Below are 24367 nucleotides of genomic sequence, written 5' to 3' on the forward strand. Positions count from 1 at the left end.
GGCTTTATCATGACATTTGCTTTGTAATATAACTTAATAAGGCACAATATTCATGAAACCATTCTGATAATTTCTAAGTCATTGTTGATTTTTAGAAATACCTGGTGTGGTCTTGTTTGATAAGTTTCCTTTAAACTAAATGCTGCTCGTCTCAAAGCTACAATTATATAGGGGAAAATTCATCAAACTCTTCCAATGACTTCTGTTAGATTGATGATCATTAGGTCTGGGACTAGGCACTTGCCCCAGCAAGAGGATAACTGGTTGGGCTGCTTCTCCTGTCCAGGATGCTAGTGCTTCTCACCTACCTTGTACCTAGGAGGCTTCCATTCTTACTGACAACACTGCCACCAGCCCAGCCTGTCCCACTACTCCTGCCAGCCCTGAGCCTCTCCTGAGCAACAGGTAGACAGTGCACTGGCCTTGGTCTCTTCCTTTCATACTCTAAGGTCCAGGGGCACCATTACCAAATCCTATCACTGCCTACGCAGTGAACACTGGACAATTTTGTTTGGTGGCATGTGGTTTTAGTGTAAGCTATTTACCAACCATCAGTGCAGCGTTTCTAGGGTGCATTGACTCAATGTCAACCGTGGCCCATCCCCTCCAAGTAGTTCAGAAAGTTTCTACATCTTTTCCCACATGTCTCAGAACAAGGTCAAGAGTGCTGTTTTCTTCTTGTGATTTCTACCATTTCTTCTTCTGTCTCTCACTTCCAAGAAATTGCTCCCATGTTTATGTATTGATTTATAGAAGCAGCTACTAATTTTGTTTTACCTCTTGAAGTCACTCAAGTGGTATTTCCCTTGCTGACATTCTATCTCTGAGCTGAAGTAAGAGAAAATTCCCTCCATTGGCATGAGCAGTCAATGGTTACCAGGCCAAGGCTGCCTTATTCTTTTTGTGACTTGCTCCTTACTATAACCCTGAGTCTCTGGGTGACCCTGTTAGAAAACAACCTCAATTTACTGTTGCCTCCCATGGTTCATTATCTTCTAGATTAAAATTGGACGTTTTCACAATTTCTACCCTCAGTAATCTTTCTCCCAATAGCTTGAGAGTTTAAGAAGAAGTCTTTGATCCCTAATAGCTTGGAAGAATTGTTCTGAAGCAATCAGTTGAATGGGACCAAGGCACGAAAAATAAAAATCCCATAGGTGAACTGGATTTGCATCAGGGGTTGACGATCTTTAGCTTGGGGGTCTCTTTTGGGTCCTAAAGTATTCAATCTTATCCTCCGTCTGTCAGGTCCCCTACTAGATCTTCACACATGCTCAGTGAGTTCAGCTCAAGAAATTCATATACAGCTTAGGTTTTTTATCTGGGACTCCTGCCACTCTGAGACTACTCCTATGGCCACAGATGAACAATTTCTTTGGGGTTAATTCCATAAGTTGCATTAAAAAAAAAAAAGACCTGACATCACAAGGAAACCACTTTTAGCTGCTCCATTTCCTGGAGCCTACAGCTGGCAAAATGCCTGGGACAAGATGTATTCAATTCAAGTCAAAGCAGAGTTGTTAGGAGAAGCAGATGGCCCACCTAAGGTGAAAAAATTACTTTCTTGTGGGGAAAGGCGGGTGGTTTATTCACCTCTTCCCTAGGAAGGTGGGAATGTGTGGAGGCAAAATAAATAAAACACGTTACAAATGCATTCCACAGATGAACAGAATAATTGTTGTTGAACAAGGCTACAGGAGGCATCTTTATGCCTGCAGGCAGGCTGGAGGAACCTGTCACACATGTATTGAAGTGCTCCCAGAACTTGGGAAATCATTCCATCAGAAGAACTAATAAGAACCAACACATAGTTGAAGAGACCAACCATCAATAACCTTTTCTGAGAGTTGGTAACAAAGAACTGAAATGATTGGGGATGGTTAAGATGAGCCAGGATAGATTCAGGAAAATGACTGACTATGTAACAAAGCAGTGAGAACTGTGCTTCATCTAAAGAAAAATGGGATTAGCAGGGGTGGACATTCAGGACTGGGTGATCTGCATTTATGTACAAAAGGGAAGATGAGAATTTCTCACTGATATCTAACACTTTCCAGATCAGAGAGATAACTTTCCTGGGTTGTGTTCAGATCACCTACTGAGCACATTTCACTCAGAATACTTTTACAAGCTGGGTGCGGTGGCACACACCTGATATCCCAGCAGCTCTGGAGGCTGAGGCAGGAGGATCACAAGTTCAAAGCCAGCCTCAGCAACTTAGCAAGGACCTAAGCAACTTAGTGAGACTTTGTCTCAAAATAAATGTTTAAAAAAAAAAAAAAAGGCTGGGAAAGAAGTGTCTCTGTGGTTAAGCACCCGAGTGCAATTTCTGGTACAAAACAAAAACAAAAACAAAAACAAAAATAAATTAAATAATGCGCATTCTGTTTGATATGTCAGTCTCTTGAGGGTTTGATTAGCATGGGTTAGTTCCTCAACCTGATCACCCAGCAACATAGGCAGAATCCACCCTTTGGACCTGGAGAGCTGAATGTCAGCCCCAGAACACCCTGTGCACTTCTCCATATTGCCATCCTGTGAAGCTCCACCCATGAAGCCTCAGGCCTTCTTCCCTGGCTCATGTGCCTCTCTTTAAATCCAACACTAATCACCCTCAGAAAGTCATCTCCCTATTGACTTCTTTAAAATCAGCAGGATATAATTCTAAATGATTGTCTCTGTAATGCATTCTGGTGTCTTATAGCCCCAAGCCTTAGGAAACAAGGCTTTCACACACTGTGACCATGTAGTTTCATGAAGAAGCAAACGTAGAGCTGCCTGTCATGGTCTTTACTGTCCTCTTCATCTTGAGAGGGAGAGCTGAAGAGAGGCCACTAGTGATGCACACAGCTCCCTTAGGCAAGAAATGGGAAAGGACAATTCTTTCACCAAGCACAGTTCCTACCCAGAGCCCCTCCTGCCCCCTGATCATGTAACTTGAAAAAGGGAATGGTCTGGGTGAGATGAAGCGTAAAGTGTTCTTGTCCACAGGAGCAGAACTGTTACAGGGCAGCTGTGGATGAGTACACAGATTTACCCATTTCCCCACTGTGCATGTGTGGCTTGTCCTGCCCTTCTCATCCCTGGTTGTTGTAATCTTTGAATATTCTCACTTAGTTGTCACCTTCCTTGGGAATAAAGGACTGTCACCATGCACCCCTTGATGGATACTGTACATTCCTTGTTTGCTGTAGGGCATTTGTCCATTGGTATTTTGGTAACCAATAGTTTTTGCCTGTCTTGCAGAAGGAGGTGGAAGCAGCAGTGACCCAACTTTGGAAATAACCTATCAGCCTCACATCCCAGAAATTGATCTGTATCTCTTAAAAAAAGCAAATTATCTTCCCTTTGTGTGCAAAATAGAAACATTGATATTGCATGTTAATTTCTCCTCCCCCCCCCCCAATTTGGGGAGTTGGCTGAAGGACAAATAATGGAGACTATTATAAAGATGCTTTCAAATCAGTCACTTTATAAAGCAAATGGAGATGTATTGGTTGCAACCGAGATTTATGTAGGTTCTGTGAGGTGGCAAAGGGCTTGGCAATTCAGGGTGTTTATGGCTGTCGGGGCTGTGGCCAATCTCTTGTGAAGCAAGATTTCAGTTGGGTAGAGATTGAGTAATTCCAACAGAGATGCATTGTGTAACTCTCCTTCTTCCTCTTTACTTCTTATGGACCAGTGAGTATCCCAAGTTTCAAGCTGTACACCAGCTTAGTAGATTGGATTTTTGAGTGTCTTGCATCAGAACAGCTCAGCATTTGCAAAAAGTAGCCACAGATAACCATGGGAATTAACTGTTTCTCTATCTCTCTCTCGCTGTGCTGATGTTGAATTTATCTGACAGAGTCACACAAAAACTTCCCTACATCCTTTTCTTTAAAGGCAGAGAATTGGCATTTATTGGTTACTTACTATGTAGCTGCACTACCTTAATTCTCATGGCAAATTTGTGAGATGGTATTATTTTCCCTACGTTATGGATGGGATAGAGGTTCAGGAAAATTAAGTAACTTGTTCAAGGGAACAGAGAACCTTAGGAGCCTAAAACAAACAGTTTATCTTCTGGTCAGTTTTATATACTAGAAGCAAGGTGGTAATACTGTAGAGCTGGATATTAGGATTTAAACACAGGTCTATCTGACTCCAAATCCATTGCTCCTTGCGTTGGATCAGATTGCTACTCTAACACAGAGAAGGCTGGAGAAATGTCACAGGATTTTAAAGTGCCACAAATAAAATCATGGACAAGAAAACATTTTCTGAGAAAAATTCAGATCAACTCAGCCCATCAGAGTTAAAGCTGACTTAAAGTCAACCTGCACCCTCATGAAATGTAAGCAAGAAATCAACATTTATTTTTTAAGCCTCTGAGACAAGGCTGATTGTCATATGGAACATCTCCACACTCCAGAGCAGGCAAGTCTCCAGGAGACCCTTTTATGACCAACGCCCGCATACCAGTGGGTGGTCTCAGTACAAAGAGGGTAGAAACACACCAGTCTCTTTGCAGTGTGAGTAAGCTGTGCAGGAATGACAGGGAGACAGTACTGCCTCCTGAGTCCTCTTCTGTTTTCCATCAAGGACCTATTTATCAGAAGTCATCTTTCGTGATGAATTATCCTACACAAAGTCAATTTATTTATTTATTAAGGTACTGGGGATTGAACCCAGAGGTGCTCTACCACTGAGCTACATCCCCAGCCCTTTCTGTTCTTTATTTTTGAGACAGGGTCTTGCTGAGGTTGGCCTTGAATTTTGATCCTTCTGCCTCAGCCTCTTGAACCACCATACCTGGCTTGAAGTCTGTTCATTTAAAATGTTGCTAAGTTCTAGAGACTGTGTTGCTGCAACAGCTAGCCACTCCTGCTACCCCATCCTCAGACCAGTGTGTACTGATTCTGGCCCATTGTAAGTTCTTCCTAAACAATTCCCCTTGCCAGCCACTCGCAGCTCCAGATACATGACTGCTAGAGGTGTTGTTGGAAAGTACAGCTCTGTACCTCAAGCTTTTGCTCAAAAGGAGACAAGTTTCCAAATTCAAAGTCAAACCCTAGAAATTGTCTAGGAACCCTCTCCTCAAGTCCCAGGACTAGTGTGCTCATTTTGTTTGTGAATGCCATTTCCTAAGAGTGATGGTTTCTGAGGAACTATCAGATGCAAGAGTTCTCCTTCATAATAATATATGGGAAGGAGGTAAAAATAGCCTAGAACTCTCCAGATTTCACTACCAGAAAGTCTTAATCATTTTTTGTTAATAAGTTGTTAACAATAAGTTGTTGTCTAGCGCCACCTGGTGTTAAAACTAAACAGCAGCTCTAGAGAAAACAAGAATTTACAAGAAATATTTTAGCCCAAATTGAAGATGTTACATACTGGAAGGAAACTTGAGATCATTTAGACAGCTGTTTCATTTTATAGATTAGTTACTTGGGATTTACAGTCAGAACTCAATCTCAGGCTCCTCAATTTTCCAACATGTCCCCATTGTCTCCTAAGCCTCCAAAAGGAATTGGGCCAGAGTGATGTCACCTTTGGAAGAGGATCTTTGCTCTAACTCCTGTTCAACAGCTGGACAAAGCAAAATTTGGATACCTGCAACTTATCTTGGGACCTGTAACAACTTTCACGTCTGGGTTTATAGAAGAATCTTTTTGTCCTAATGTCTCTTGATCAGAGTGAATTGCCACACAATTAGTGGTAGCAATTGGTGTAGATTGTGAAAACGAAAAGGTAATGAATAGCTTATTAAGGTTATATTGTATTATTTACTCACTCCTTACCTTTGTTGTGCTTTTATGTATAGGCAAAATATACTTCCCTGCTCCCATTGACTTTGGGTTGGCCAATTCCACCTTCTTTGGTCAGTAGAATATGACTAGGTTCATATTCATATATGTCACATGTGAGCAGGAGCTTTAAATTGTGTGGTTTGATTAGGCCTGTGACCTTCTGCATGAGAACAGCATGCATTACAGAGACTGCTGCTTTAGCCCTGGCTCTGAGCTGAGCTCATCAGAGTCTCAACTGACCTATAGTCAACATGCACCTTCCTGAAATGTGTGAGACAGAAGTATTCATTTTATTTTCAAGGCTTCACAGTTACTTTTTTTTAATATTTAAAATAATTTAATTGTGGTAAAATTCACATACCAGAAAGTCTCCCATTTTAACCACTCTTAAGTGTATGACTGGCATTAAGTACATTCATATTAATGTGACCGTCACTACTATCCATCTCAATAACATCTCATCTAGCAAAAATGAAACTATACACATTAAACAATAACTCCTTATTCCCTCTCTGTCTCTAGTCCCCAACAAACACCATTTTACTTCCTATTGCTATGAATTCAACTTTTCTAGGTATCGTGCAACATTTGTCTTCTTGTGACTGCCTTAGTATGTCCTCAAAGTTAATCCATGTTGTATTATGATCAGAATTTACTTCCTCTTGGAGCAGAACAGTATCCCATTGTATGTATGTAATGCATTTTGTTATGCATTCATCCACTGATGGACACAGGGTTGTTTCCACCTGTTGGCTATTGTGATAGCAATACCGCCATGAAGAGAGGTATGCAAAAATGTTCAAAGTCCTTGCTTTCAATTCTGTGTATTATGTGCTCAGAGGTGGAAGGGCTGGATCAAACAGTAATCCTCTTAAATTTTTGAAGAACTGCCACACTGTTGTCCATAATAGCTGTACCACTTTACATTCCCACTGGCAGTGCACATGGGTTCTGGTTTTGCCATGTCCTCGCCAACACAAGTTACTTTCTGCTTGTTTTGTTTTGTTTTGTTGTTTTTTGATAGAAGTCATCCTAATCTATTGAGGTGGTATTTCCTTCAGTTTTGAATAAATATTTGTGGGATTTTTTTAGCCACTGAGAATTTGGGATTGTTTGTTGCTGCAGCAAAAACTGACAAATAAGGTTTGAATGAAAGTCCGACAAATCCCAAGATGTTTTAGAAACTCTCTGTGAAAGAGAAAACTGCTTCCAGGATGATGTCTGATTTAACTCATTTGAGAACCTACTATGTGTTAGATATTAAGTTGTTGAGGTTCTCACCTCCTTCAAGGTTTACTTAGTTTTGCTCTCACTGTCCCTTATCCTAATCACCCCCAATTAATTCTGCAACCTGTTTCTCTGACTGTATTTCCTCTGTACTTTTGATTCTCTTTACCTTGATCTAGTTTCCCTCTCTCTTCCTCTCTCTCTCTTGTACTGGGAATTAAACCAGGGGCACTTTACCGTTAAGCTACATCACCAGTTCTTTTTATTTTTTATTTAGATACAGGTTCTCACTAAGATGCTGAAGCTGGCCTTGAACTCATGATCCTCCCACTTTAGCCTCCCAAATTGCTGGTCTTACAGGTGTGCACCACCATGCCAGGCTATTTTTTCTCTTTTTAAAAGATCTTATTACCTTCTAAAATTCTATGCAATTCACTTATTTATAGTGTTTACAGTTAAAATGTCTCCCCTGCTGAATTTTAAGAGGGAAGGGGTTTTGTCTGTTGTGTTTATTGTCATCCCTTGAACAGCATCTGGCACATAGTAGGTGCTAAGATTATTAAATGAATAAATGAAATTCAAGAACAGTTCTGAATACTACCTGTTGTATTTCAGTAAGATGACCAGTAGAGGTCACAGATGAGTTCTCTAAGTATCACAGACCTGCGATTACTTTCATACTGGTGTTTATAGGATGATCTTGTCAGTATGGATTGCCAATCGCAGACCTGCGATTACTTTCATACTGGTGTTTATACGGTGATCTTGTCAGTATGGATTGCCAATTAACAACATGGATCGTGGAAACTTCTGAAAGGCACACAACAATGATGCCTCAGATTGGCTTCCCCTTCATATATGATCTGGTCTTGAGAGCTAAGCCAATAAAAGAAAGAAAGAAAATAGGAATTTTCTTTCTGTAAGAATCAAAAGTGTCGGCTTTAAAGCTGTGTTTGTATAAATTGCTTGTAAATGAAAGTTAAAATCAATCAAAGAATTAGAGAACATGATGAGTGTTTCTTTTTAATCGCAGATCTGTTTGCCTAGATAAACAAAACCTTCCCCCAGGTGTGTGTGTGTACAGATAAAGCTTATTAATACTAGGACACTTGACCTACCTTTTCCTCTTCCTTTTTACAACAACAACAACACCAAAAATGACAAGCCAAAAGTTCCAAGCTATGATTCTGCCTGAGTATGGTTTATTTTTCTTGGCTTAATGGCTCATGCTTAAATGTCACAATATGTTACTACATATAGGGAGGTTGTAGAGGAACAGTGATACCACGTCAGAAGTGTATTGTTTTCTTTTGATTGCATATTAGAATTGATTGATTAACTTAATTAGATTTGTCAGGGGTGGGTGCTGGGGATTGAACTCAAGGCCTTGTGCATGCTAGGCAAGTGCTTTTTCACTGAGCCACATCCCAGCCCTGATTGATTAGTTTAAGAATAAACATTTGAGAAATGGAAATTTGCTTTTAGATTACCTCACATACATGGGGCACTGTGATAAGTAATTTTACCTGTTATCTTGCTCCCTGACATGACCAATGTCAACATAGCATCTAGAACTTGGTAGAAGCTAAATAATTGTTGAATGAGTGGGTATGCAAGAATAGGATAGTTAGCATGAAGAATTTGTATCTTTGTTTTGGTTTGTTTGGTTTGGTTTGAGGAGAGTTGATTTGTTGTATTTCCTTGACATAGCTAAATCCAACTTAATCTCAGAATGTGAGTACAGAATGTACTCTTTATCATTTATAGGTGTCCATTTGTTTATGTTTGTTTGTTTTGTGCCAGGGATTGACTGAACCCAAGAGTACTTAACCACTGAGTCACATCCCCAGCCCCTCTTATTTTTTGAGACAGGGTCTCGCTAAATTACTTAGTTCCTTGCTACGTTGGTGAGTCTGGCTTCAAACTTAGGATCTTCCTGCTTCATCCTCCCAAGTTGCCTGGATTACAAATGTGCACAACTGAGCCCAGTGAAGTGTCCATTTCTCCGGCACTGAAAAGTAAAAGTAGAAGATGGTACTTATCAGGAAACACAGAAAGCTGGGCATGGATGAAAAGCTAACACAAAGGGATGTTAATTCCAACCCTGCAGTGGCAAGAGATCTTTCCCTTCGGTTCTGTACAATGGGAATAATAATTACATAATTCCTACCTTTTCTACTTCGAAATGTGTTGTGAGGTAATTATAAGATGTCATATTGGAAAGATTTTTAAGACATGAAATGGGAAAGTTGTCAATGAATGGAAGTTGAAGGGAAACTTTCCTATAACACCCACTAGGAAGGAATCTGACTGTCACCAACTCCACCCAGTATCATCCATTGCTGTGGCTGTCCTTATGCAGATGAATGGAAAAATGAAACAGATCAATAGTTTCAATATCCTACACTACCTATACCTGGGAATGGTATAGATTTCCACACTGAAGAACTGCATCATACTAGTATGTTAGAGATGATTGCTTGAGCTTCGTGTTGGGAGAAAGCCAGATCATGGTAGTTTTTATTCTATTCTGAGGCTCTTAGCTAAGTAAACTGCAAGGGTAACTTGTCTTGTGGGATGGTGTGAAAGAGAATCTGCAAACTACTCAAATCATTCTCAGTGTGTAGCAGGTAGGATGAGACGATGGGGAAGATCACCACTGATCTTCGTAGTTCCCTCTACAAGCTTATGGAAGTTCATTCTCCCGATAACATTAGTAAAATAGGATTTCTTTTTTTCTTTCCTCTTTCTTTTCTTCCTGTACGAGTACTTAGAGCTTTAAGTCGGCTGTCAGACATATAATATATAAATTGCAAGCATAATTGCCATGCAGAAAGATGCCAAGTGCACATGAACAAATTAGAGGCTCTTAGTCAAATCCAAACAAATGTATACCTGATAATGGCTTTGGCTGAAATATATTTTTATATTTTATAGCATGTTCACATTTGCCAGTGGTTAGCAAAGATTAAGCTTGCCAAACTTTAATGTGGTACAAATGCCATGTTCAAGGCAAAGTAAGTAGACTGTTAGAGGATCTGGCAAATCAAAAGCATTATCAACAGCTGTGGCTTTCAAATGCTTTTTGTGAGACTGGAATAATAAAATCATGTGAGTTTCAAGTGGGCATTAATTCTGTCCTTTATGTTTTTAAATATCACATGATCATTGGAAATGTCACAGAGCATTATAATTAACTTTTGGTTATATATGATGATGGTTAGAAGACAAAAATAGACTGAGAATCTAATTAACTAATTAAGGATTTATTGAGTGACTGCTATATTCAGGGTCATATTCTTGGTGCTAATTGTAGCCAAGCACTTCACACCTCTTTCCTTCTGTGCTTTTGCCAGAATTAGTAAAAAGCATTAATTTGAATTTCATTTATTTCCACTTATCACCACTAGTGGACACATATGTAGAGCTGCAAAATCAAAAGAAAGGAAAATAATCATAGAGATGAGTAAGAATAAACAGTGACCCTAAATTCAAAGTTCCTATGCCAATAATCCGGAAGAAATTTACACGTACATTTTAGAATTTCTTAGCTGACAAGAAATTTATGCTACAAAAATATTTTTGTGTTTCTGTAGCATCATTTGAAAATTTTAAGGTGGAGCAACCCAGAAGTAAAAGCATATGTTCAAAGGAGACAAAAAGAGCCGAGTTACCAGTAAGTTGTCAATTTCATGAGCACCATTTTTGCTTTTTAATTTCTTCTTAGGACACTCTTTTCATTTTCCAAAAGATTTCTCATTACTAACTGGGAGAATTTAGCCATAAATGCAGAAGGCAAAGCTATCCAAAAAAGAGCACTGTATGATTTTCTTGAGTTTGATTCAACAGCAAGGAATTTTATGGTTATTTTAATTGATAGCTGACTTTTCTGCAGTTTTCCAATGCAGTAATACTATGTCACTCCACTTCATTTAAAAGGTATCCACTTCTATGTTTCCCATATATCGACTGAATCTCTTTCTGTTTCCTCTGAAGAGAAAATATTACAGGCTACTGTATTTCTTGGTCTATAGTCCCTTATAGTAGTGGAGCTCTGTCTTTCATTTCATTGGCCCAGGAACCAATGATACTTTGATCAAGAGGGCTGGATTCTGAACATTTATTCCTGAAACCAGAATGTCTCACCAATTTTTTAATCTAATACAAATCTTTCCAGTGGACTGGGATTGTTTCTCAGTGGTAGAGTGCTTGCCTAGCATGCATGAAGTCATGGGTTCAATCTCCGGAACTGCAAAAAATTTATAAATAAACCTTGCCAGTTCCAAATTCACTCTTAAAAGTAATCATGTTAGCCTTATTTCTTCTATTCTTGCATTCACAGTTTCCCTTTGCCTTCTATATCTTCTCCAGGGGCCTAAGAGGGTATTTCACTAACTGCTATAGTGATAATAATGGTAATGTTTACTGAGCACTTACTATGGGGCAGACAATTCAAGAACTTTATATGTGAAGCAAGAATGCTTCCTTAAGCCTAGCTATCAACAGTCCCACTACCAATGCTGTGCCATCACTCTCATTCTATGAAGGGTCAAAAGTCTAAGTTACAGGTTCTCCCAGTATAGGATCACCAGATTTTGCAAATAAAATTACAGGAAGCCTGGTTAAAATTGAATTTCAGAAAAATGATGGAAAAAAATTAGTGTATGTCCCAAATATTGCATAGGAAGTACTTATATTTAAAAACATTATTTATCTGAAATTCAATTTAATTGGACTTTGTGTAGTTTGTCTGGCAACCCTACCTGTGTGTCTGTCTGTGATGTGTGGAAATTAGGCATGAAATTTGTCTATTTTTCCTTTCTCTTTGCTCCCCAGCTGTCATGAGGTGTACAACTTCCTTGGCTCTATGCTCCTGCCATGATGTACTGCCTCACCATTGGCCCAAAAGCAAAGGGCCAACTGATCATGAACTGAAACCACTGAACCTGTGGGCCAAAATAAAGCTTTTCTCTTTTTAAGTTCATTATCTCATGTACTTGTAATAGTTACAGAAAATGTACACACTATAGTGACCATCAGCCCCTACTCTTTTCACATCCTTTCTGAGAATCCAGCACAAATGCCCTGATATTAAGATAATGACACCTGCATAGAGACACTGTAGCCTATGGGATGTCTTTGTGTGAATCAGAAAAAGAGCACACCACAGCTCCTTGGTACACAGCTTGGTAGGAGGAATGCAGGCTGAATTTCAGCTCTCACTTGCCACTTAGCCAGGCACCCTCATGGAAGGAGCAGTCCATACCTCTTTACTTAATGGTCCCTTCCTGGACCTGTCTGGTCCATGGACTAGAGTTTTCTCCATATCACCTGTTTAAAAACTGAGAATTCTTCCTTTCCTCCCAGGTTTTTGTCTGGTTTTAACTACCTGTTCTCCAGGTGTCTTCTTGCCTTTCTCCCAACCTGAACTGTTTTACCGTCCATTGGATCCCTCTTCTAGAAAAATTATGCCATTTCATTTCCATGTTTGACCCTAATGAAGTAGGCAAGCACAAACTCTCTCTACTTTCTAAGGCCTCCCCACTTGGGCCTCGTTTCATCTTTCCAATTCCAACTGATTTTCAGGGCAAAGTAGCTGATAATCTTTGGTACCAGTAAAGACCTTGCCTTTCCCAGACCAAGTTAATGATGCTACCTATCTCTTGAGCCTCTATAAAACTTGCCCCTCAAAGATGAGGAATTAACTTTATGAAGTTCTCCTCAGAATAAACAATGTAAAAATGTCTCAACTGTACAAGCCATATGTGTGTGTGTTTGTGTTTTTTTATGGATAATAAAAAAGTAATAATTTAAGGTGGTATAAAGTGAGTTTAGAGGCAGCATGATATAATGCAAAGATCACAGGCTTTAGAACAAAACAAATGTGGGTTAAACTACAGTTGTACCACCCATATGATTTGGGGCAAGGTCCTTAATATTCCTCTGTATACTTATAAAAAGGGAATAAGACTTAAATTGTAGCATTGTACATTTGTTTTCTAGAATTTCCATAACAAAGTATCCCTGACTGAGTGGCTTAAGCAACAGAAAGTTATTGTCTCACAGTTCTGGAAGCTAGAAGTTCGAAATCAAAGTGTTGGTAGGCTTGGTTTCTCCTGAGGGCTGGAGAGAAGGATTTGTTTCAGGCCTCTCTCTTTGGCCTTGATGGTAGTCTTTGGGTTCTCTTGCATTTTGTCAATGTGCATGTCACTGATTCCAATTTTCCTCTTTTTATAAGAAACCAGTCACACTGGATTAGGGTTTACCCTATGACATCACTTTAACATAATTATTTCTATAAAGTCCTTATATCCAAATAAGGTCAGACTCTGAGGTATAAGAGTTAGGACTCCATCATTTCCTTTTGGGGAATATACAATTCAACACATAATACATTGTTAAGAGAGTGAATAACTTATACAAAGCACCTAACTAAAGGACTGGGGATGTAGCTCTGTAATACAGCACTTGCCTAGCATGTACAAGGCCTTTGGTTCAATCCCTAGTACCAATAAGAAAATAAATAAATAAAGCACCTAACAGAAATCCCAGGAAATAAGAAGTAATTAGTAATTCTTATAGCTGTTCATAGTTTTGTCTTCTGGTCCTTTAGAACACATGGTTACTAGAATACATGGTTAGAACACATGGTTATTCTGGTCCTTATAACAGTTTCTTTCTGGGATTAAATACGTAAAGAGAGTCTATGTGGGGAAAATGAAATGGAAAAAGTGTAAATGTCAGAAAAGTCAAACACAAATATCAATTATTGAAAATAAAAGAGCTTCCACACTAGTGAAAAGAATAAAAGAGAAAACCCAAATTACTAAAATACATAATGAAAAAGAAAATATCATGACAAATAATATTGAAATACGGAAGATAATTAGAAACTTTTGAAAAGTTATACTCCAATAAAATAGAAAATATTGAAGATGTCAACAAATTTCTAGAGATATATGACCCACCTAAATTGAACAGGAGGTCATACACGATTTAAAGAGAACGATTTCAAGTAATGAAATAGAAAATGCCATCAAAAGCCTACCAATTAAGAAAAGCCCAAGACCAGATGGAGTCTCAGCTGAGTTCTACAAGACCTTCAAAGAAGGATTAAGAACAAAACTCCTCAAATTATTCCATGAAGTAGAAAAGGAGAGAGCCCTTCCAAACTCATTCTATGAGGCTAATATCCTAATACCGAAACCAGACGAAGACACATCAAGGAAAGAGAAGTTCAGACCAATATCCCTGATAAACATAGATGCAAAAATTCTCAACAAAATTCTGACAAATTGCATTCAAAAACATATTTAAAAGATAGTGCATCATGATCAAGTAGATTGGTTCAACATGTGGAAGTCAATAAATGTAATTCATCATATCAATAGACTTAAGACAAGTATCATATGATCATCTCAATAGGTACAGAAAACGCATTGACAAAATACAGCACCCCTTCATGTTCAAAACAGTAGAAAAACTAGGGATAGTAGGAACATACCTCAACACCGTAAAATCCATATATGCTAAACACAAGGCCAACACAATTCTAAACAGAGAAAAATTGAAAACATTCCCTCTAAAAACTGGAACAAGACAAGAATGCCCTCTTTCACCACTTTTATTCAATATTGTCCTTAAAACTCTAGCCAGAGTAATTAGACAAAAGAAGGAAATTAAAGGTATACAAGTAGGTAAAGAAGAACTCAAATGATCACTATTTGCCAATAATATGATTCTATATTTGGAAGATCCACAAAATTCCACCAAAAATCTTCTAGAACTAATACATGAATTCAGCAAAGTAGCAGGATATAAAATCAATACCCATAAATCAAACACATTCCTATACATCAATAATGAGTCCACTGAAATAGTAATAAAGAGAGCTACCCCATTTACATTAGCCTCAAAAAAAAATTTGGGAATCAATCTAACAAAAGAGGTGAAAGACTTCTACAATGAAAACTACAGAACGCTAAAGAAAGAAATTGAAGAAGATCTTAGAAGATGGAAAGATTGCCAATATTCTTGGATAGGCAGAATTGATATTGTTAAAATGGCCATACTACCAAAAGTGTTCTACAGATTTAATGCAATTCCTATTAAAATCCCAATGACATTCTTCATAAAACTAGAAAAAGCAATCATGAAATTCATTTGTAAAAATAGGAGAACCAGAATAGCCAAAGCAATCCTTAGCAAGAAAAGTGAAGCAGGAGGCATCACAATATCAGATCTTAAACTATACTACAGAGCTATACTAATAAAAACAACATGGTATTGGCACCAAAACAGATACAAAGACCAATGGTACAGAATAGAAGACACTGATACAAACCCACATAAATACAGTTATCTCACACTAGGTGATGGTGCCAAAAACATTCACTGGAGAAAAGATAACCTTTTCAACAAATGGTGCTGGAAAAAATGAAAAGTTACATGTAACAAAATGAAATTAAACCTTTATCTCTCACCCTGCATGAAACTCAACTCTAAGTGAATCAAAGACAGGCACTAGAACAGAGACCCTAAGACTACTAGAAGAAAAAGTAGGCCCAGGGCTGGGGATATAGCTCAGTTGGTAGAGTGCTTGCCTTGCAAGCACAAGGCCCTGGGTTCAATCCCCAGCACCACCAAAAAAAAAAAAAAAGCCCAAATTCTCACCATGTCAGCTTAGGATCTGACTTCCTTAATAAGCTCCCTAAAGTGCAAGAAGTTAAATCAAGAATCAATAAATGGCATGGGTTCAAACTAAAAATCTTCTTAGCAAAATAAACAATAAATAATATGAAGAGAGAGCCTATACATTGGGAGAAAATCTTTATCACATACACTTCAGATAAAGCATTAATCTCTAGGATACATGAAGAACTAAAAAAATTTAACGCCAAAAAAAACAAATAACCCAATCAATAAATGGGCTAAGGAACTAAACAGACACTTCACAGAAGATATACAATCAATCAACAAATATAAGAAAAAATGTTCAACATCTCTAGCAATTAGAGAAATGCAAATCAAAACTACTCTAATATATCATCTCATTCCAATCAGAATGGCAATTATCAAGAATACAAGCCACAATAACTGTTGGTGAGGATGTGGGGGAAAGATACATGCATAGATTGCTGGTGGGAATGCAAAATGGTGCAATCATTAGGGAAAGCAGTATGGAGATTCTTTAGAAAACTTGTAACGGCACCACCATTTGACCCAGCTATCCACTCCTCAGTTTATGCTCAAAGGACTTAAAATCAGCATACTACAGTGACACAGTCACATCACTGTTTATAGCAGCTCAATTTACAATAAACTATGGAACCAACCTAGATACCCTTCAACAGATGAATGGATAAAAAAAATGTGGTATATATATATGATGGAATATTACTTAACTTTAAAGAAGAATGAAATTATGGCATTTGCTGGTAAATGGATGGAGTTGGAGAATATCATGTTAAGCAAAATAAGTCAAACCCAAAAAACCAAAGGCTGAATGTTTTCTCTGATATGTGGATGCTAATTCACAATAAGGAGGGGGCGGCTAGGGAAGAACAGAGTTACTTTATGTTAGGTGGAGGAGAGCGAAGGAAGGGGAAGGAGTATGGGAGTAGGAAGGATAGTAGAATGAAAAACAGACATTACCTCATGTACATATATGACTGCATGACTGATGCGATCTATAATGTGCACCATCAGAAAAATAAGAAATCACACTCCATTTATGTATGATCTATCAAAATGTATAAATGCATACTGCTGTCATGTACAACTAATTAGAACAAATAAAAAATTTTAAAAAAGAAAAAGAAAATAACAGACCTTATATTTATAAATGTATTTGGGGTGAAGGAAGAGAAAAACAGGGATATGGGATAGGTGGCATATAGAGGTGACAGTATTTAATTATCCAGATTGATTTTGAATGAGCACTCCGGAGACAAAGAGAGACAGAAATGGAATCAAACTTTACCCTTGAACAATATAATTTGTGCCGGAAACAATGAGAACTTTTTTAGAGCAGAAGGGCATTGAAGAATTAGTCATTTGATTTTGATGACAGAAAAATTCAAAATATAATTATTCAACAAACAGCATTACTTAAAAAATGTTTACCCAGGGAATAGTTTTAACCTCTGTGGGATTTAAAAGTGCTACATTTTCTGTGGCACCTTTGACTTCGATGTGTTATTTGAAGAGAAATTCTTATTGTTAATAAAACTGAGAGGAGAAAATTCTATTTGTTGGTTCATGAAGAAAGATGTCTCGTTTGATCTTGAACTTTCTGCTTCAGGATATCCTCCATGGCAACTGGGTAACTAAGACAATGCAGTGGAATGCATGGCAAGAGGGTGAGTCTTCCAGAAGATGAAGGGTTATTCATAAGAATCTGGTCTCCATTAAGAATAGAACAAGAGGAAATATGTTTGAATTGCAGAAGGAAGAATTTAAGCTAAATCCACTCTCTGACTATGTTGGTAATCAGTACAACAGTTATCCAAGAGAGGCTAAGCAATATCCTCCCTAAGATCTATAAAATTACAACAGACATTGTATTACTAAGTTTTCAAAAATCATAAGTCCTTTTGAATGTTCTGTTTAGCATATAAAATTTGCATTACTCTACCCACTTTTCCAATATCACTCTTGAATTTTTCTAAATTATTCCTCTAATTACTATTACTCAATTCAATAATTTTTTTAAAAAAATGGATCATTGGGTTTGATTAAATTGATCAAATAGAAAGTTAATTTTGTTGTGAAGACACAATTTTATAATGTCCCCAAAGATTTCTATTAAAGTCGAGTGAAAGAAAAATAGAGAATGAAAAAGTTTCAAATATTAGATTTAAGAAATGAATCTTGATTTTCCCAGGGAGAACCTAAATTTCTTTGAGAATAGGATTGTTTCTTTTTTGTTTGCTTGTTTTTCCAAAAACTGATTTCTAATAAGGAAGGGGTCACATCCTATGTTTCATTTTGGGGAGTCAGAGACCACCTTAGAACCATATTTATGAAGACTGAGCAGCAAGAGGAGGAAATGTACTCTCCATACAAATGATTGAGATTGGCAGATAAGTGCTCAATTCTTTTCACCTTGCCTAAGGAGGTATTTTCCATGTAAGTCTGTAAAAGATCAAAAGTGGTTATCAAACAAGTTCTTTATTTCTTTTAAAGAGTCAGGCTCTCTCTATGTTGCCCAGACAGGCCCTGAACTCCTGGCCTCAAGTGATCCTGTTGCCTCAGTCTCCCAGTTAGATGGGACTACCAGTGTGCATCACCATGCCTGGATCAAACTAGTCCATTTTCAGAAGTGACTTCAGATCCAAAGGAATCACTGATTTAAAAAAAAAAAAAAAAAAAAAAAAGAGGAAATGTTCAAAGTGAAATACACAAAAAATAACCACTTAAGACTTTAATTTCTAGCAATATTTCTGACTGGATAATCTGAAAACACTTTTACTTTAAATCACTTGGATATGCTAGATGAAATAAAACATGCATGCTTTAAAATGCTATTGTGAAAGACGGGGGGGGGGGGTACCCTGAAACTAATTTTTTTAAAAACTGATCTTTTGATTCCTCTGGATTTACTTTTCTGCCAGTCTGGTTAATGCTAGGGATGGGTTTAAATGACTACCAAAGTGCAGTTGATGAATCTTTGGGCCCAAGAGGGGCAAAAAATTATTTCTAAGACTCTCAAAGAACCCTTGAATAACTATGGAACTGTGAAATAGGAGAACTTAAATCATTCATTCCCTCTCACAGTGAGACTTAAAGGAGACTTTCAGGCTTTGCCTGATCCTTTCCCTTAGTAAGAAAAGGAGAAGGAAAGGAAACCCCTGAGCACAAGAAAAACTGAGAACCTCAGGTTGCCCTCATTCCAGTTTATGATTTGAATTTATACTGTCTGGAAGGCCTAGATTCTTTAAGGAACAAAAAAGAAAAACCCAAAACAATATCAGGTTGGTAATAATACAGTGCACTTAATAGAAGTAATTCAAAGCCTTCTCTAGAAAGATGTATTTTCAACCCAGGCTGCATAGGATTTCTGTAGATAAAGTCCCACCAAACATGAGCTCGAAATTTTTAATTGCAAAATGCACCAACAATCCAGAATCATCAGATATAACAGCCAACATAATTAGATCCTAGTTCAGAAATAACCTATGAAATTAATGTTTAAATTTATTAAAGAGACAAAGTAGATACTGCTGAAGTATTTACTAGGAGTGAAATAAATATTCTTAGTGAAATAATAATAGAAGTAATTTTTCAGGCCTACAAATGGGTTAATTTATGTGCCGTCCACACCTTACTCATGAAATTAATCAGAGTCAGAATTCCACTTAGGGGTGAGAGGGTACTCTGTTATTTTTAGATCAATCTTTTTTATACATGCTGGGGTTCAAGGAGCAGAACTAAATGGGGGATTTGGGAGCGGGGTGTTTGCTAGCCTTCAGTTGTGGCCCACTGAGCAAAGGGAAATCTGTATTACCTCTGAAGTTGGAACACAGACTGATTCATTTCAAGAGGATACAGAAAATGAGAATCAAATGAAAGATAAGCAAGACAAAGCCAGAGCATTTCAAAGGTGGAAGATGTGGTATTCCCTAAGGCAAAAGAACTTGAAGTACAAGTAACCCTTTATAGGTTCTCTTCCTTGGAGAAGTCTGTGGTAGGAGGCTTACTTGGGCAATATTTGGGAACATTGCTTTTCCTGTGAAATGAAGCCACATCCAATGAAAGAATTTAATCTCAGAAAGAAAATTCTGAATTAGGCTGAGTTGTTAACAGGAGATTTTAATTCCTGGAACTATAGATATTTAACTGGGTGTGGTTTCTCCTGTCTCTACCCCCAAGAACATCTGACCTTTGTTGTGCCAACGTTAGAGACAAATTTTCCAGTCTTCTGTCTCAACTGATTATCTTCCAAATGAGTGGGACAGAAAGGTTCTCAGTACTAGAATTAGGCCTTGATGTTTTAGTATGAATTTAACATCTGTCAGGTCTATAGGTAGCACATTGTGATGCAGAGAAATGTGCTGAAGTCCTATAGGTTATGTGCACCTACATTCAAGTGTTTGGAACTTTTTGATACCTATTTTTAGGGTAGGAACTGAAATAGTCAAATTAATTCGTAAAATTAACTCAAACTGCTTTTGCCTAAGAAGAAAATTCCAGATTTCCAAACAGGAATCAGTAGTCTTCATGAACAAAATTCAACTCAGGGGTAAAACCAGATTAGCGTAACTTGAGGGAGCCACTTATATTAGTTGGACAGTGCAGGGTTATAAAAACAAAACTTTCTAGTTAAATATGAAGAATTTTGAGCTAGTCTGTATGAGATCTGGAAAATGATCCAGTGGTTATTCATTCTTTCCTCCTCACACTCATTCTGATCATTCTTTTTCTCTCAGCATGGGTCTTTGCAAAAAACCTTTTATACTCACTCACCTGCACCTGCCAAATGGTGGCCTCTGACCCTGTGTCGACACAGTCTTCCAGTTCAACTCCCCAAACTTGAGTGTGCTCCACTCTGTCTCAGGTCTGTCAGCATCAGGTCTTACCATCAGTGGTCCTTCCAGTTTGGGGCAGTATGGAGGGGTAGAAATAACCACAACCCTGAGACTTCTATACTTCCCAAGCTCCCTTTCCAAGCTCTGTGTGTTCAGGCAGCTTGGGCATCCCAGGGCACCCTGAGATGATCCATACAGTTCCATGTAACTCCACCATTTCTGTGTGATTTTGCTGAGCTTGGTGGTCTTTTTTTTTTAAGTTGTTGATGGACCTTTATTTTTATTTGTTTATATGTGGTGCTGAGAATCGAACCCAGTGCATCACACATGCAAGGCAAGTGCTCTACCACTAAGCCACAACCTCAGCCTGCTTGGTGGTCTTTGTTGAAGGGAGTGATCCTTCCACAGGATTAGTGAGGAATTTGTTCCCACACAGTATGGTAAAGGACAGACAAGGATCTCCAATTCACAGATAACAAGAAGCATGAAAGAGAAATAGTAGAATACTTAGCAGAGAAAATTCTAGTCTTCTTATTAATTATTTGATTTCACTTAGATATATTGTTTTTCATTTTCCCAACTTTAGAAGCTAATAGATAAAAAGGTGGTTTGGACTTATGTAGTACTTCTTTAGAATAGCACTGACAAAGTTTGCAAGTTCTGAGAAATATTACATTTTCTGAGGAAGAAAGTCTACACTAAATAAATTTTAGAAATAATTAAGCCAAGTAAAGAATTTTTCCTTTAGTGTAGGACTTCTCAGGTCCTTTAATATGCTATTGGAGGTTGGAGGTATAGCTCAGTGGAAGAGCACTTGCCTAACAGGAGGGAGGCCCTGAGTTCAATCCCCACTACCACCAATAAATAAATAATAAAGCAAGCTAACAGATACTGTAATTCCCAGAGTGGAATAAAATCTGGTTTCCCCAAATTTATTTGACCATCAGAAAAAAACATAGCCATGAAAACAAAAACTTTAACCTCATTATTCCTGCCAGGGCAACTTCCAGTGCTCTCCTGACCCAAGGGACAGTCTGGCCCTGTTCTTGATTAAGGTATTCTCTTTGTGTTGCAGAGATCAAGACTCTGAAGACCACCTTTTGCATTGGTCAGTTGACTTCCTGTTAGGACATCCTAGAAGGAGATTGGGCAGCAAGAGGAGTGGGAAAGGATTTTCCGTCTTCCTCTTTGGCTGTTTCACGTGTCACCCTATTGATGGCCTTTCACTGGCTGCAGTAGTTGGTTCCTGTCTTCAGCTTCTTTCCTTACTCTTGAACCTCACTATACTTGGACCGAGTCCTGTGGTAGCAGCAGCATCCAGGGAGGGATCCATCAGAGGTCAGAGTCCCACAGCCAGGATGCCATCCTCCAACCTCCAGGGCACCAGCAGTGGTTTGGCAGTGCCCCTACCCTGACACTTGAGTCCCAGCTGCTAGTTTTGTTAACTCCAGTTTTGTCCCTAAGAGTGGTAGCTGTGCTCATAATGGCCCTTTTTGCTTTCTCACCCTTTAACATCCATAATAAATTTCCCAAATTCCCTATTCAAATACCTAGTGTGGCAACTGTTTTCCTGCCTGGACCTCAATGGAAAGGAACTTAGGTGAGAGCTTCTGTTGCACAGGTGTGGGGCAGGGACGCAGGAGGATGGGAGAGCATAGAGGAGACCAGACCTGACTTTGGAGTCTTTCCTAAAATCTAAAGCAGAGTTTTTCCAACTTGAGCAATTTAAGTGAACTCAGAGAAGTTTAATTTAAAAAGTTTTACAACATCCCGGGAGATAATAGATGACAAATTTGAGTGTTATAAAAATAGAATTAAGAGGTCTTTTCTGATTTTATGAAATGATAAACTCTTGATTTAAGTTACATAGTAAGTTTAATAAAAATGGAGCTTAATGTGTCCTTCTGCAGGGCTGAATTTGCTACAACTAAAAACCATAGTTATTCAAAGAAAATGGAAGGAGATAGTGTGACTTGGTAAAGTGTTGGATTTGGGAACAAAGCGCAAGCAGAATGTTTTAGTGAAATCTCCAAAGATACATTTAAAAGTACGTGGTTTAAAAAATAGCTAACCTCAGTCTCTGGTTCTTGAAGATGGCTGCTCATTGGAGTCATCTGGGAACATTCATATTACAGATTGCTGAGTTTGACCCTGTGCCCAGAGATTCAGACTGTGAGCTAGGCATCCTAGAAATGTTTTGTTTTTTTTTTAAATCTCCTCATATGATCAAGGGACTCTGATAATCAACACATTTAGGATCTGTTGTTATACAGAAAAAAAAATCTTTCATTCTATAGAACTTAGATTCATAATTCAGTTTTTTTTCCCCCTCATTAAAAGTATGAGTTAGGAGCATCACCGTGTTGACAGTCCCTATCTTGGCAGGGGGCAGTGGGGAAAGCACTAGGCTGGAAAAGACAAAAGACAACAGAGCTTCCCTCGGAGGCTGATTTTTGAAGGCTTTTGATCATCCTCCACCCAATGTCAAAGCCAATCATGGATCTTCAGCACCAAGTCAGCCCTGGCAATTCTCTCTCAACACCGCTGCACATCTCTGGGTGCCAAAGCTCCAGGGGGCGCCCTGGGCGCTGGGATACACTCCCAAAGGGGGCTTTCATTCATTGCAAAGCTTTTTTTTTTCCTCCCCAGTTTTTACCTCTGTGTGATTCTAAAATGTAGTGACCAGGCATCTGATTTCTTAAAACATCCAAATATGTCCCTGGATAGTGCCAGGAGTTTATCTAGTAAATGGAAAATTAAATGAAGGACAGAACATGGCCAAGGGAAGCAACAGGAGTCTCATTTAATGAATATGTTTTAATTAAAAGATTTTTTAAAATATGTTTTTTAAAACGTTATCCAGGGTCAGTTTTCTTGCTTTGTGACTTTGGAAATGAAATACAGAGCAAAGGAGAACCTCAGTAGTTTTTAAGCACTCTTGTGAAGAGGGCGACAAAGGTTTATCTAGGGCTGTGCCTGTCAGGGTCCTCTCTGGTCACCATGCCTTACGAAATTGAGGAAATCAAGGACTTTCTGCTCACAGCTAGGCAAAAGGATGCCAAATCTGTCAAGATCAAGAAACATAAGGATTATATGAAGTTAAAAGTTTGATGCAGCAAATACTTTCATACCTTGTCCTCATAGACAAAGAGAAGCCAGAGGAACTTAAGCCAGCCCTTCATCCGGGTGTGGCAGGGAAAGCTGAAATGAACCCGGGTTACGGACTTAACTATATTTATTTTTTAAAAATTCAAACAAACAAAATTTGTTCATTCATTGTTTTTAAAAGGGTGAAAAAGTTACTTGTTTTCTAATTGATCCAGTCGGCTCAACACCCGGCGGAGTCTGGTTTGGGTAATATGGTTGGGTGGCTTAGTGTTACTTAGTGTCCTGGATTTGATCAGGAAATTCGCCAGGCGTGTGGCTTTTCAATAGTGGAATCTGTTGACACGAAAAATCCTCAGCACTTTGGGTGATTCAAGTGCACTTTCATAATTTGCTCTCATTTTACCCCCTTTGTTATTTCCACATTGCACAGGAATCCGTCACTCCTCTGAATTATGTGCTGCTCAGGACTGATGCTCGTACCACCCACTCAGTGAGGGCAACCTCAGCTTCTTGAACTCACAGAATCTATTGTTCTCTTCCTTTCTTACCCAGCACTGTCACTGCAATCCTGTACCTCCAGCGAGGAGGGCAAGGAAATGACTCCCCAGAGAGCCATTGATCATGGTAATAAATGTTCTGTGTTCCTTACTAAGTTCCATCAAAGTTCACCTACACACCCAGCAAAACAATCGTTCTCTGTGTATCCTTTTC

At 38.4% G+C, this 24367-nt stretch overlaps 1 protein-coding gene across 1 annotated transcript; it reads left to right on the forward strand.

Annotated features, from left to right (window-relative positions):
* The first annotated feature begins 23548 nt into the window (after positions 1-23548).
* Positions 23549-24127, forward strand: LOC124982667 (60S ribosomal protein L38-like). The gene is given in 3 exon segments (XM_047549647.1): positions 23549-23678; positions 23681-23764; positions 24087-24127. Coding segments are annotated over 3 exon segments (255 nt in total).
* Positions 24128-24367: the final 240 nt, after the last annotated feature.

The sequence above is a fragment of the Sciurus carolinensis genome, chromosome 4, assembly GCF_902686445.1.
Source record: "Sciurus carolinensis chromosome 4, mSciCar1.2, whole genome shotgun sequence".
Classification (NCBI taxonomy): domain Eukaryota; kingdom Metazoa; phylum Chordata; class Mammalia; order Rodentia; family Sciuridae; genus Sciurus; species Sciurus carolinensis.